Consider the following 14,976-nt stretch of genomic DNA (forward strand, 5'->3'; position numbering starts at 1 on the left):
CCTCTTCGACAACATTTTCCATCACCCAAGGTGTTTTGTGTGTTAAACAACATCTCTAAAGAAGACAAACCAACTCCAAAAGCTCTCGAAAATTTTATTCGTGCTTCGGATGAACAGTAAGAACGTGCACCGATGCTCCTCGGAAACAAGAGTGGTCATCGATAGAAAGATATCATCTCTAATAAAACGCAGCTTTCGTAATTACATCGTCGTCTAATCACCGTTCCCAAGAAGCCGATGCTACATTACAGTATGTTACAATTAAAATAGCGATTTCCGTTCATTTATTTATTTATATATGGTATAAGTCTGTTTCTAATATACACATATTATAGCTATTAACACTATTTAACAATTTACACTAAGAGGAAAGGAAAAACACAGGGTTGGAAGGATAAATCTGAACAGAAGTGCATTCGATTCAGTTCAATTCTAACGCAAACGTGAGAAAAGGAAAAGCGGCTAGAATTTGTATGTACAATAAATCAGAATGCTTCACACAGACAAAAACAAAACAGTGTAAAGTATAACAGATTCAAAACTTTTTCTAATCCGAACAATTATTGCATGACTTTTTAATTATAATAAAGATATCCTGCATATTGTGTTTATATGAAACGTACAGCCCTAATTCACACAGCTTTTGGGAATCTTTTACACGACAGATGACGATTACCATTGCGTCAGAATCACACGCTCCGTGTTCTAGACGACGACATTTTCACATTAACTTTTAAAAATCCCCCCAGAATGCACTGCTTGATCTTCATGCTGAATATGAACATGCTTTCAGAAGGACGCTCGGCATTTACATCGAAAGAAATAAAGTGGTGTTGAAACGGAAAACATTAACGTTACTTCATCCAGCTGATGATCTGGATGATGCCACAACCATGTATCTGGGTATCCAGGTGGGAGGAGCTTACTCTGTCAATCAGCCAATCACATGAGTCTGAGCTTAAGTATGTGGAAGAGGGCAGAGAGCTATTTTCTGAGCGTGTTACATTGACTTTTGTTCTAATATTTAAAAAAGGGACTGTTATGTAACCATAACATCACTACGCCTAGCTAGTATTGGCTAACTAACCTAGTTAATAAAGTTTGATGTAACCGGTGGTGTAGCTTTGGATGCAGAAGACGTATTAGGATAGTGAACCATTTTCTATTAAACACATTGTGAGAAATTTGCTCACAGATTTTTCCCCAGCACTCCGATTGGCTGAGGTTTTTTAAAAAGAAAAGAAAAACAAACCAAAAACCATCGCTTTGTGCTTTTCCTCGGCTTCCCACTACATATAAAGTGTTCAGGAAAAATATGCCAAGTGTGAAACATGATTCAGATTTTAACGTTCGATGATTCTCCAGAATTGTGTTTGTGCAAATATAATCTGGAACCGTTACACACTTCCAAGTCGACGTTTTACTTATTTTCTTCTTCTTCTTCACGTTTCCTTTCTACACTCTACACCAAACTCTGCTTCACCCTGTAGCTGGGGCGGCACCGTCGAGGGTACATACGGCATGTGTTCCTTTAGTGTGCCTCTTTTACCTGAAATGTGGATGTAGTGTAGCTTTTAACAAGCTTTAGTGCTCCATAAGGTCTAATTATTGCACCTGGAATGACAGGTACGCTATTCATGATTCCAGATATTCGACCACTACAATATGACTAGGTTCAGTTACATACGTTTGTTAGATTCTGTGTGGTGCTTTATAGTGATAATTGCAGCCAAAAGGGGATCTTCTTACCTTTTATCATCTCTTCAGCTGCCTTTCGTTAAATAATGAAATCATTAATATAAGTGCGCATTAACCTGGAGAAAGCACAACAGAGGATCTGATTGGACGGAATGCCACTATTTCAATTGGTCGGTAAGCTGCACTACAGTTACCCTTGATATCGCTACCCCAGTGAAGAACGCTCCTCGTTAAATGACTTAGCTGTGGTTCTGTTTCTACATCAGTGCACCGTTTCATGATTATGGCTTTGGTTATTTATCTATCTGACATCATCCATCAACTCACAATGCCACAAACTCTTCCTGATTTCCAGACAGGGATCAAAAGCCAACTCAGAATGTTACTCGACAAACATTAACTCGATTATACAGTAAAATTCTACACAATTCCTACAGAATCCATGCCTATTAGCAGCTTTATGGTGAAGCAGAACGAGCCACACGTCTAGTTCTACAACGTCGGGCGCCGTATTCATGGGTTATCGTAATGCCCTGTTAGATTTCAATATGAAAAAAAAAATTAATAATAATAATACAATGTAGAATTTCTTGTTACTACATCATTACACTTCTCATTTGTCAAACCAAGCAGTGTAAATGCAAATCTTAGCACTTATCTTATTAGACAAAACGAAAAAGTACAAAAAGCCTTTAGAAGCTGCACACATTCATCTATCAGTTTGTTTCGATGCTCACTAAATCTCAGCGTCTTCATCGTAGTGCAAAAGCAAGAGTTAGAAAGACTGGATGCAACAGAGGACGCCGGCCTCTTTAACCACACACAGGCTCCTCAGCGCTGTTTTCTGAAAGAAAGAAGCAGGTAGTAGTCAGGTTAATTCATCTTATCAGATTATATACACTCACTGACCACTTAGGTGTGTATCTAATCAACCTCATTAAACCTCTTCACCTGCAAGGGTTTACTTTTCATATATATATATGAATATATATATATATATATATATATATATATATATATATATATATATATATATATGAATATATATATATATATATATATATATATATATATATATATATATGAATATATATATGAATATATATATTAGGGCTGTCAAAATTAACGTGTTAATAATGCGTTAATGCAAATTCTTTTTAACGGCACTAATTTTATTAACGCAACGCACATTTTCTGTTTGACCCTTGGCCTTGTCCGTAGTTTGGGAAATGGGAGATGCAGCAGCAAACCCAAACTGAGAAAGAAAAATGTCTTCTTTATATATAAAACGATGTCTGATGGTTCTGTCGACAAGACAAAAGTCTGCATTTATTGTGGATGTGAATTAAGTTCTCACCGCAGCATGTCGAGTTTAAAATATCACTTGATGGTGAAGCATACAGCTGATGCAGAGGGCTCTCCTGCCCCTCACCAAAGGCAGACAACACTAGATTGTGTTCAGCGGAGATGTAATGTGAACCTGTGTTCTTTTCTTCATGTGTTAGACATGTTTATCAAATAACTTGTTCATGTCTATGTTCTTTATGCTCTATATTTAAGGTGGTTTCAGTAATAAATGTACACTTTGCATGTTTAGAAGAAGTGATCTGAAAATGTTAACAGGCTTGTGTAAGTAAATCGCTCAGTGCAAAGAAAGAAGTCATTGTTTTCTGTTCTTTTTTTCATATGTTTTACAAACATGAACAAGTTCTTTGAAAGATATCTATGACCTTTGAAACATGTCTAGTCTTCATGCTGTATGTTGAATATGGTTTCACTAATAATAAACAACATACATTTCAGTATTTGTCCATGTCCATGTTGATTAGAGTATTAAAAACTAAAAAAGTATTAATTTAAGGTACATTTAGAATGGATAAAAATGTGCAATTAAGTTGCGATTAATCACGAGTTAACTCATGACAATCATGCGATTAATCGCGATTAAATATTTTAATCGATTGACAGCCCTAATATATATATATATATATATGTGTGTGCAGCTGCTACCCGATTGGTTGATTAGATACCTGCATGACTGTTCCTAATAAAGTGGACAGTGAGTATACCCATAAGTATTTAATTACAGTTCAATCCTGTTGCTCTGTTAATCATAAACACTTCAATGTGAATCTGTACGCTTGTTTGTTACCTTCTCCGCCTCTGAAAATACAGGCGAATGATCCACTGTGCGATGAAGGGCCAGACCAGAGCGAAGGCCACGGTGCCTGGAGAAAGGTCGAACGGCCACCAGGACGGCTTCTGCACGAAAAATTTAATTATTAACATTTTATATATATATATATATATATATATATATATATATATATATAACCTCAGCATATGAATGCCCTCCCTTATGAATTTTCTCCTTAAGAATTGAACTTGGGTCAGTTCTTTGTAAGCAGCCATACAGTTTCCATACGCTTCATATTGGGAATATTTTTGGGCGGCTGGAACGGATTATCTGCATTTACATTATTTCTTAAGAACTCGCCTCCAGAACCAATTCAATTCATATGCCGAGATTCCAGTCCGAGATTTGGACCGTTAATGTCTTTATAACATCTTAAAATAAATATATCCAGTGTTTGTCATCAACATGTGATCACTAATTATGTTTACATGCAGGAGAATAAGTTAGTAAGCATGTAATTCTAATTAAAAGTAATAATTTCAGTATTTTATTAAACTGTACACAGCTCCAATCTCAGCTAAAGCAATCTGAGTTAAAGGAGTGCTGGTGCAGAAAATCTGTCTCAGCTTTCAGTATCAAAGTGCAGCCAGTGTGAGTTTCTGGGTCAGAAGTAAATCATGACATTAAAATGTCGAGTGTTACACAACATACCCTGTGAGGCCTGCTGGCTGGAGGAAGCAGATATTCTGAAGTTAAGGCCACTGATCTTGCCTGGGAACAGCAAAACGTATAAATCACAAGAGAGTCTATGGACTTGGACATGTCTGTTTTATCAAGATGGCTAGTATGTAATCACTCTCTGCTTACTAAGCTGATTTTCTGTATTTTCAGCCAAATTTGCAATAGAATCATTGTAAATGTTTTTTTTTTTGCCTGTATTAATCCTAATAACATAAACCCAGTATAAAACCTAAATAACATAAAACTAATCCTGATAATTTAAACCCAATCCTAGTCCTAATGTTTCAGTTAGTGTATGAGTTTGGGTCATAAATAAGACCTGAACTGGCTGAAGGAGTGTGTGTGTGTGTGTGTGTGTGTGAACCTCTCACCTGTGAGGCAGTTAGAGCCTCGAGTGTGTGCAGTCTCTCCAGGACGCTCTGCATGTCCTCCTGTAGCCGTGTTAAAGCCGCGACGATCTGCTCGTTCAGATCTCCACCTCCGGCTCCGTCAGACCCCCAGCGCTCTCCGTCACCTCCAGCACCCTGTAACGTCCCCGTGACCCCTGACCCTGAGCCTGAAGACCTGGACCCTGAAGTAGACGAGAGACTAATTAAAAAAAAACAGCATGTCTAAGTTAAATCTGCTGCACCGTTCTCCTTTCCTAGTCAGGCCGTACCTCGTCCTCTCCTGATCAGAGAGCTGCCGGGTCTGCCCATGCTCAGGCTGTTTCTCTGCACTCCTCCTCCTCCTCCTCCTCCACTCGTCTTCCCATCTTCTCCTCCGTGCTGAACGCCGTCCTGTCCTCTCAGCAGGATCTCTGAGTCTCTGTCTGTTGAGTGCAGCTCCTCCTGAGTGCTGCAGCTTTTCTCCAGAGACTGGTTCACGTGAGAATCAGAGCTCTGCTGTACACGCAGACATAAACAAGATCATCTGCTGTATGTAATAACATTAATCGTCATCATTTTCTCAAAATGTGAAACATCTTCTCTTTACTCCAAACACATTCGAGCAGTCAGGACATGTTGCTTCATTAGTCTGGCTAATTACTTGATAACACGCACCATGACTCTGTTTGTGGTGAACGTCTGAAGCAGAAGTATTAATAATATTCATTGTTTATCGAACTGGAGACAATTTTATTTTAACAGAGTTAGCCTCTGTTTGTGGCAGCTGAAGCACCGCAGTGGCCGAGCTGTATTACTGGAATATTTAACTTTTTATTCAGTCGCCATTTTGTGAGTTCTGCCTTTTATGGAGTTTTGTGGGCGTCACTCTTTGTGAGTTCTGCCTTTTATGGAGTTTTGTGGGCGTCACTCTTTGTGAGTTCTGCCTTTTATGGAGTTTTGTGGGCGTCACTCTGCGAGCTTTGCCTTTTATGGAGTTTTGTGGGTGTCACTCTTTGTGAGTTCTGCCTTTTATGGAGTTTTGTGGGCATCACTCTGCGAGCTTTGCCTTTTATGGAGTTTTGTGGGCGTCACTCTTTGTGAGTTCTGCCTTTTATGGAGTTTTGTGGGCGTCACTCTTTGCGAGCTTTGCCTTTTATGGAATTTTGTAGGTGTCACTCTTTGTGAGTTCTGCCTTTTATGGAGTTTTGTGGGCGTCATTCTTTTTAGACTGATTGAAGATAAATGAGACCCAATGTCAAGATAAGCCCTGTATTAAATCTGTATTATAAAACGAATTCTGGATTCTGATTGGTCGAAACAGTAGCTCCGGCAATAGCGCAGCTGTAAATCGCAGGGTTATATTACGCATTTCTGCTAATTCGTTATCTGATACGTTAAAACTTTTCTGTTTGGAGTCAATAATATAACGTTTCATAAAGGAGTCTCCAGTGTCAGCACTTTCAGGTTTTTCCAGGACAGAGGAGTTGACACTTTGCTGTGTAAGAGTAATGAGACACGCTGCATACTTTGCCTTATGAATACGGCATAAAGCTCTCCTCGCTCTCAGAACACTGCATACTGGCCTGGATGATTCACAGAAACAAAAGTGAGGCTGGATGAAGTCCAGTATTGGTGTAGAGAGCTCATCTCACCTCCTCCGCACCAAACTGGTCCACAGAGTCGCAGTAAACCTCGCTGTCTGAGTCGGAGGCCACGTGATGAGCGCTGCGCACGTCTTCGTTATCATCTAGAGAAATCACAATCGGATGAGGTTCTTTTATCTGTAACTGTGTTGTCGGGGTACGTAGATGGCTAGGGCCTGTAAAAGTGCAAATGAAGCCAAATCTAATCACACAGATGCTTTGTAAGGACTTGTTTTTTTTTTAAACCCCTCACCAGGACACTTTATATGGCTTACATAACTACATGTATAGTTACAGGATTTTGTTATTCTTATATAAACGTCTCTACATATAGACGCTTTATAATACTTACTCATGGCTAATGGTGAATAAAAGGGCTTTATTCTTCATACTGATTTAAAACAAATACCAATATATCAGCTTTACGTCTTGCATCGTATCACAGCGCCGTCGGATTCTCAAATCTGATTGGTCGCTATGTGTTCGTTCTACTATGTTGTTGTTTCTATGGTAATGACTCACAGGGACTTGTATGGCTTGTAATCTATGCTATGGTGATGTTTTCTCTAAGCAGATGTTTGTGTAATGTTTAAGGAAGGAGTCTCCAGTGCCAGAGACAAAGCTATAACTCGGGAACGCGGCTATTTGCAGTTTATTCACAGAATCATAGCATTCTGTCGTTGATTATTTTCCTGTAACAGCATACGTGTTTCATTCACTGCATCTGCATTGTCCGCCTGTCACGTCACAAATGTTTCATTACAAGCACTTTGCCTTTAACGAGCACTCTGTAGCGTCACCTTTAGTGTGGCCGTTAACGTGCCGGACCTCTCCGTCATTCTCCTCCGCGTCTTTTCCATTCAGAGTGGATTTAGAGCAGTGTGTCCCGTTCACCACGGGAGACACGGTATGCTCGATACCGCCGTTCGGAAGCGCTTTTCCCATGGAGGTCTTTTTCTTCAGGGCAGAAGCTAAAACAAGCACAGAAAGTTTTTTAGAATGTAAAAGACTTCATTCCTTAATCGTGTTGTATTCCTGCTTAATTACCTTTTTGCAGCTGTTTGTTCTCTTCTTCCTCTTCATTCTCATCATCTCCGCCGTCATCGTCATCTTCGTCCTCATCCTCACCTCCGTCCTCCTGCTCCTTGGGCACTTTTGAGTTGGCCATCAGAGCATCTGATTTGTTGGGAGCGTGGCCGTCCAAAGTGCCGTTCATTTCCATGGTTCTGATGATGCTTTTCGTGACACTTTTCGAAGGAGGCGACATCATGCTCCCGATACCTAGAGATCAGCATCAGCATTGATTCTCAACTACAGACAGTTATTTACAGGAAATTTAGGAAGTGGAGTAAAATCTAGTATAACATTATATCACTGGTACAAACACAGGAACTAATCTAAACAGCAAGAAATACAAACCAGCTATGTGTGGAGTCGAGATTTAGGAATCTTAGGTTTACTAGAACCTAAACATTACATGACATCACACTGGGTTCAGTACTGTGGGAGGAGGATCACAGGGGAACACGTTCACTACACACTTGCCTTCCAGCTGTCTAGCAAATCTTTCCAACTGGGCTGAGCAACCAAAAGTACATACAGCATGTTAGAATAAAAAATGATTAAGTAAATAAAGAGGAATAAATCATGGAATGTTAACAGATCATCAGTGGTACAGAGAATCGGTTTAGTACACAGATGTTTATTTTTCTTTCTGACCTGATACTTTGCATGTCATTGTGCCTTACAAGAGATTCATTGTGTGAGTGTGTGATGATTGTCTATAGCACAAGCCAGCCACGCCTCCTTCAGTGGACTGGGTATAAAATCCATGCATTCTTCAGTGGGACTAACAGGAATAAAAGCCACGCCTCCTTTGGTGGAACGGGTATAAAAGCCACGCCTTCTTCAGTGGGACTAGCAGGAATAAAAGCCATATCTCCTTCTGTGGGACTGTGCGTCTTTCGAAGAGACTTAAGGGTTCAGAGGCCACGCCTCCTTCACTGGGACTGACAGACACTTAGACCACACCTCCTTCACTGACACTGATAGACACTTAGGGCATGCTTCCTACACTAAGCTAGCAAGAATTGAGTCCATGCTTCCATCAGTAGAACTTCACTACGACTGACTGATACAGGGGCCACACCTCCTTCACTGGGACCTTCAGTGGTAAGGTCAGAGACCACACCTCCTTTAATACAAGTGACAGGAATTTAGGCCACGCCTCTTTAGTGGGACTTTCAGACACAGAGGCCATGGATAGATGAAAGATCACGACTCACAGATAGAGAAGCCACGCCTCCTTCACTGGGATGGACTAACTCATAAGCCACGCCTCCTAAACTGGTACTACAAAGCCCTAAAGCTTTCACTGGGACTCTTAGGCACAAACGCCACGCTTCTATCTTCACTGGGGACCGACTGGTCAGAGACAGGCACAGAGGCCACGCTGGGATCTTATCAATCCTGATAAGAATCTTAAGTCTAACCTGCAGTAAGGTCTGAAACTTGGCTGATCTTCTTCTTCTCGTCCACGAGCTCGTAGAATGGTCCGAGAACCTGCAGCAGCTGTTCCACCTGCTCAGTCATGGGCATGCTTTCAAGAATCTGCACAGAAAAAACAGATATTTTAATTTTTATTTAATTTCATTTACATTTAAATTTCATAAAGACATAATAACCAGCGTTATAATGAACAAACAGACATTATTACCAGCTTGAGGTCATCCACGTATGCCATCATGGCTTCTTCTTTTGGCATATCTCCAAGTGAGTGCCATGCATCCCTACAACACACACACACACACTCTATTTAAATGCTTTTTCTCCAGCATTAGATAACTCTTGATTTTTCCACACTCTTTATTCCAGTACCTGCTCTGGTTACGGTTAATATTTCAAGGACGCTCAGATGTTTATGTTTACTGCAGGCACACTGTGTATTAAAGTAAACTGACCGGTGTGAATGAACCTTGCAGTGATGATAAAGTTCACTCTGCCATACACTTTCACACAACTAGTGCAGAAATATCTGCTAGAACCGAGCAAAAAAAATAATAAATTTCCTGTGCTGTTTCCATGCATAACACTGTGTATGTGTGTGTGTGTAGAAATAGTTCCTATATTCCCTGTATTTACAAAATATTATAGATGCATTTATGTAATATATAAATGGCCATATTTACACACTGTCACTTTAGTGACCATACTGTCATAACGTCATAAGGTTTTGTAATATTATAATGTATTTATAAGAACATTATAAATGCTGTTATAATGCACTCTGATAACAGAATGAGATTTAAACAAGGATAGGCTTGTATACATTTACAAAATTTGGCAGACACCCTTATCACATTTGTACTACTGACCAACTGAGGGTTAAGGGCCTTCCTCAGGGGCCTAGCAGTGGCAGTCGTGAGATTCAGACTCACAACCTTCTGACCAATAGCCCAACATCAATCACTTTATACCATAACACTTTATACAGCATTAAACACAATGTCATTGTGGCACCTACACAAACCCATACATATTATAACATCTATTCATAAGACAGATATAAGCACTAATGTGAGGAAAGATGGCGAGATGTGTGATGTTTGGTACCATTTGACTTTGCCAACGGGATCCCAGAACCCCGGGCGGGGAATGTTGCACGGGCCCTGAGTCGCCTGCTTGTAGTAGCTGTAGAACTTCAGCATCATTTCATTGGATGGCTGAAAGGAACCTGCGATATCAGACGGTGCATCATGAGATCAAATCATTCCAAAATTCTGATCATTACAACAAACTTTCATGTCTGAAAATTTTCGAAGATTTATTTTTAGCCACGCCCACAAAACTCCATAAAAGGCAAAGCTCACAAAACCAAAAGAGACAAAATGATGAATAAACAGTGAAAGAAAGAAAGAAAGAAAGAAAGAAAGAAAGAAAGGAAGAAAGAAAGAAAGAAAGAAAGAAAGAAAGAAAGAAAGAAAGAAAGAAAGAAAGAAAGAAAGAAAGAAAATTAGATGAGTGAAAGTAAGAAAGAAAATTAGATGAGTGAAAGAAAGAAAGAAAATTAGATGAGTGAAAGAAAGAAAATTAGATGAGTGAAAGAAAGAAAGAAAGAAAGAAAGTAGAAGAGTGAAAGAAAGAAAGAAAGAAAGAAAGAAAGAAAGAAAGAAATTAGAAGAGTGAAAGAAAGAAAGAAAGAAAGAAAGAAAGAAAGAAAGAAAGAAAGAAAGAAAGAAAGAAAGAAAGAAAGAAAGAAAGAAAGAAAGAAAGAAAGAAAGAAAGAAAGAAAGAAAGAAAGAAAGAAAGAAAGAAAGAAAGAAAGAAAGAAAGAAAGAAAGAAAGAAATTAGAAGAGTGAAAAAGAAAGAAAGAAAGAAAGAAAGAAAGAAATTAGAAGAGTGAAAAAGAAAGAAAGAAAGAAAGAAAGAAAGAAAGAAAGAAAGAAAGAAAGAAAGAAAGAAAGAAAGAAAGAAAGAAAGAAAGAAAGAAAGAAAATTAGATGAGTGAACAAAAGAAAGAAAGAAAGAAAGTTCCAGTAATGCAGCTCAGCCACTTGCCCTTGTGTAGGGTGCCATTACTTTTGCCTTAACACAATGATTTATTAATTTTGATCTTAATGGGTTTCACTCTCTTTCTATTCATTCGTATGAAATGGATCTGAATGTTTGTTAAACCTGTGTGTGTGTAACTGAAACCAATAAACACTGGAATCCGTCTAAAATCATAAAATCACAAGAATTTATTGAGAATTCTACGATTCGAACCCGATCACTTTACAGACTCAGGATCAAAGGATTCTCTTGGAGTAGCTCAACCATTGCTGTTGCTAAGCAACCATTGGTCAGTGGAATAAACCAGATATAACTGCAAGTCTGGAATACTTTTTGACCAATCAGATCCTGTGGGCGGAGCTAACTACTCATTACAGTTTCTGGTGATATTCTTGTACACTGATCAGAATGAGAAAAGCACAGCCTTTCTTTTTCACAAATCAAGCTGCTCTTCAATTTCTGTCATCTTTAGCTTATCTATGTTGACCATTAATGTGTCCATCTGGTAAAATATCCACCGGTTCCTGTCTTTCAGCCACGCTTTAACCCTTAACCCAGAAGATCATCCAGGCACTGGAGCTACCAGCTTAAAGCTCCTGCTACTACATCAGGGAAGCTTAGAAGAGGGAAGAAGCCTTTATTATTATCGCCACACATACATTACAGCACAGTTAAGTCTTGAGCAAAGGGGGTTAAGAGCCTTGTTCAATTCCCCAACAGTGGAGCTTGGTGGTGGGGCTTGAACCCTGATCCTCTGATCAACAACCCAGAGCCTTAACCACTTTAACCACCACTGGCATGATTCGGTATCTTTGTGGTACACACCGCTGTCCAAGATACCGGGAGGGTCCATGTTTTAGGTTCTTCAGCTGGTCCTGTTCCTGATTCTTCATTTGTTCAATTACTAATTATTAAAATTATAAAATTATCAATTACAATTACAAAAATAAAGCTACATTAAAGAGTTTTACCATGAGCTTATAACCAGCACTTCACTTTATTCACCAGACTTTAAAAAAAAAATTCTTTACTACTTATATCTACTTATATCTATCTTTTATCAAGCCCTTGCTTACTGTGTTTCATTCTTCCTTTAGAAAGAAAGAAAGAAAGAAAGAAAGAAAGAAAGAAAGAAAGAGGAAACAGTAAGAGAGTAACAGTAGTAATAAGTAAAGTAAGAGAGCTTTCCGTCCATTCGCTCCATATACACAAAGAGTCCAGAGTAAAATGCAGTAGTGTTCTCTGAGGTCTTGGTGATTTATCATGCATGAGAGTGATTGAGATGAAATCAGAAATCTTGTGACAAATTACAGAAACAGAGAGAGAGGACACAGCTGTAATATACATGAGTCATAATGTGCGGTCAGTCAGTCAGTCAGCATCATGCACACTGAGGCACCGAGACTTTTACTTTTATTTCTATTCACATTACACCATACAATTACAGAAATTCAGGTTCTCACAGTCATATTGAATACTGTGAATGTTTAAGTTGCTTCATTCAGAGACACGATGCACAAGGTTTTATATATGGACAGGCTGATTTCTTGCATCTTGCACAGTGTCATAATCTGTTATACGCTACCCTGCCAAAAGTTTTGGGACACCTCTCCAAACCATTGAATTCAGGTGTTGTATTTCAGGGGTTGGGCTCGGCCCCTTAGTTCCAATGAAAGGAACTCTTAATGCTTCAGCTTCATACCAAGACATTTTGGACAATTTCATGCTCCCAACTTCGTGGAACAGTTTGGGGATGACGCCTTCCTGTTCCAACATGACTGCACACCAGTGACCAAAGCAAGGTCCATAAAGCGAGTTGAGCGTGTTTGGTGTGGAGGAACCTGACTGGCCTGCATAGAGTCCTGACCTCAACCTGACAGAAGACCTTTGGGATGACATAGAGCGGAGATTGGATCGAGTCACTTCATATAAATAAGGTTGACCTGACCTGTGCTGACCTGAGCTGATAAACCTTGTGTATAGAGTTAAATAAACACGTGCTGTGTGATCAGAGGTCAGAGAAGATCACTCCCAGAGCACAAATCAGCACCTGAGTTATGGACAGGTTGATCTCATGCATCTTGCACAGGATTGGTCATAATCTGCTATACACTACACTGCCAAAAGTTTTGGGACACCTCTCCAAATCATTGAATTCAGTTGTTGTATTTCAGGGGTTGGTCTCGGTCCCTTAGTTCCAGTGAAAGGAACTCTTAATGCTTCAGCTTCATACCAAGACATTTTGGACATTTAGAGTTAAATAAAAACACATGCTGTGTGGTAAGAGGTCAGAGAAGAACTCTCCCAGAGCCCATCAGCACCTGAGTTGCAGGTAAATGCAGGTAAAATGCAGAATGACACCTGATTGTGGACCTGACTCACCGTTCGCAGGTAAACTCTGGATCACTTTGACCGCAGCATCAAACCTTTGCTCATGGATGGATCTGGGTTCGTCCTCCATCATGGCTTCTTAACAACAAATAAATTATCCGACTGTCAAATTAAACCTAGAGAGAAGAACAAAAAGAACAGCTGGGGCTTATCAAGTTTCCAAAATAGATGTGAGGAGGAGGCATGCAAACCCTGTTAATTATTACGATACTGCATAAGAAGTTTACTAATTAGTTATAGACAAGGTTATAAGCATGTTTACAACAAGCATAGAACAAAAACAAGCCCAAACATCTACATAATGTCCTTAACGAAACCTCAAACATGGCGGAATGTCATACACTATCTCACTCAACCCTAAATAAACGTAAAAAAACGCAAGAAACAGTGTTTATGTAAGTAAAAAAATAAAACAAATAACAATAAAAACAACCCAATCCTTACCATTTGTTTAGCACCTGCGGATGAAGAAGGCGACTTCGGAAACCCGAACTAGCGACGAAAGCCCTAATGACCGCTGCATGAAGCAGCTGCTGGGAAATGGAGTTCTTTTTGATACAAATAGACTTGAGGACGTAGAGCTAAAGAACCTCATATACCATAATGCATTGCGCGAGGGTCCTGAGAAATAGGAAGTGTAGTCCGTACGTCGGATTTACTCTCTGTCCTACAAAACATTCAAGTATTTCAAACAGCACACGAACATGTATTAGTGATTTGTATTGTGTAATAATATTTTTAAATGTTTATCGGATGCTAAAATTTGACTTCACCACTCTCGGAAGAAGAACATTATTCACGCGACCCGATTAAAGGATATGTCGAAAAAACTACATATCCCAATGTTCCTGTCTCCCTGCTAGTTATTCGTTTTTATACCCCGATAAATGTTAACGCTTTTGGTTTATTTAGTTTAAATAGACAGCATACACTTTTTTTGCAATTATTTTATTTCTGTGAATATTTTAAAGTAACACTATGTGTAACCAGACTCACTGTTTTGTATTTAGCGAATGTTTAAGGGACATGTATTTTCTACACTGTTAAAATGTTTATTTGTGATATGTTTTATATACTACAACAAATGTTTATTTGTTGCTTACAGGTATTTTAAAAACAGCGAATTGCAATTAAATACCAAAAAAAAAAAACATTTTTGACGGACATACTTCCGGTTGTCAAGGCAACGGCCATACTTGTATGCTACCGTACTACATAGTATGTCAGAAACTAGTTTGAATGTGTAGTTTGAAATCGTTGGCAGGAATCTTTAACATCAAAACAAATATAAAATAACGCAATACACGTGTTTAAAAAAGCAATAAACAAAAAATATAAATAATAATTTATACTGAAACAAAAAATACTTAAAATGGTAGTACACTTCCGGGTTTCACCACGCCATGGCAACGACCGAAACGGTGTGCCTACTAGCTACTGTGATGT

At 39.0% G+C, this 14,976-nt stretch overlaps 1 protein-coding gene across 4 annotated transcripts; it reads right to left on the minus strand.

The window, feature by feature from the left end:
* Positions 1 to 66: 66 nt before the first annotated feature.
* acbd5a (acyl-CoA binding domain containing 5a) lies at positions 67 to 14,083 on the minus strand. Of its 4 annotated transcripts, none has more exons than XM_058390635.1 (13): positions 13,975 to 14,083; positions 13,522 to 13,646; positions 10,200 to 10,320; positions 9,304 to 9,376; positions 9,080 to 9,197; positions 7,635 to 7,868; positions 7,388 to 7,558; positions 6,597 to 6,691; positions 5,235 to 5,457; positions 4,948 to 5,147; positions 4,547 to 4,606; positions 3,851 to 3,960; positions 67 to 2,542 (listed from the first exon to the last, which is right to left on the minus strand). In XM_058390635.1, the coding sequence occupies exons 2-13, from the start codon at positions 13,601 to 13,603 to the stop codon at positions 2,530 to 2,532; spliced, it is 1,500 nt and encodes a 499-aa protein (XP_058246618.1). In that variant the 5' UTR covers positions 13,604 to 13,646; positions 13,975 to 14,083; the 3' UTR covers positions 67 to 2,529. The 4 variants fall into 4 exon arrangements, with proteins under 4 accessions (XP_058246618.1, XP_058246604.1, XP_058246595.1 ...); XM_058390621.1 differs by having other exon boundaries at positions 6,597 to 6,763; XM_058390612.1 differs by having other exon boundaries at positions 5,235 to 5,460; positions 6,597 to 6,763.
* Between the last annotated feature and the right edge of the window lie 893 nt (positions 14,084 to 14,976).

The sequence above is a fragment of the Hemibagrus wyckioides genome, linkage group LG01 (assembly GCF_019097595.1).
Source record: "Hemibagrus wyckioides isolate EC202008001 linkage group LG01, SWU_Hwy_1.0, whole genome shotgun sequence".
Classification (NCBI taxonomy): domain Eukaryota; kingdom Metazoa; phylum Chordata; class Actinopteri; order Siluriformes; family Bagridae; genus Hemibagrus; species Hemibagrus wyckioides.

Excerpts from the sequence above, each read along its gene's own strand:
- acbd5a (XM_058390612.1), bottom strand. The coding sequence starts at position 13,603 with ATGATGGAGGACGAACCCAGATCCATCCATGAGCAAAGGTTTGATGCT. Across the intron at positions 10,321-13,521 it reads CCAGAGTTTACCTGCGAACG|GTTCCTTTCAGCCATCCAAT; the intron begins GTGAGTCAGGTC and ends CTGATATCGCAG. Across the intron at positions 7,869-9,079 it reads AGTTTCAGACCTTACTGCAG|GTATCGGGAGCATGATGTCG; the intron begins GTTAGACTTAAG and ends GCTGATCTCTAG.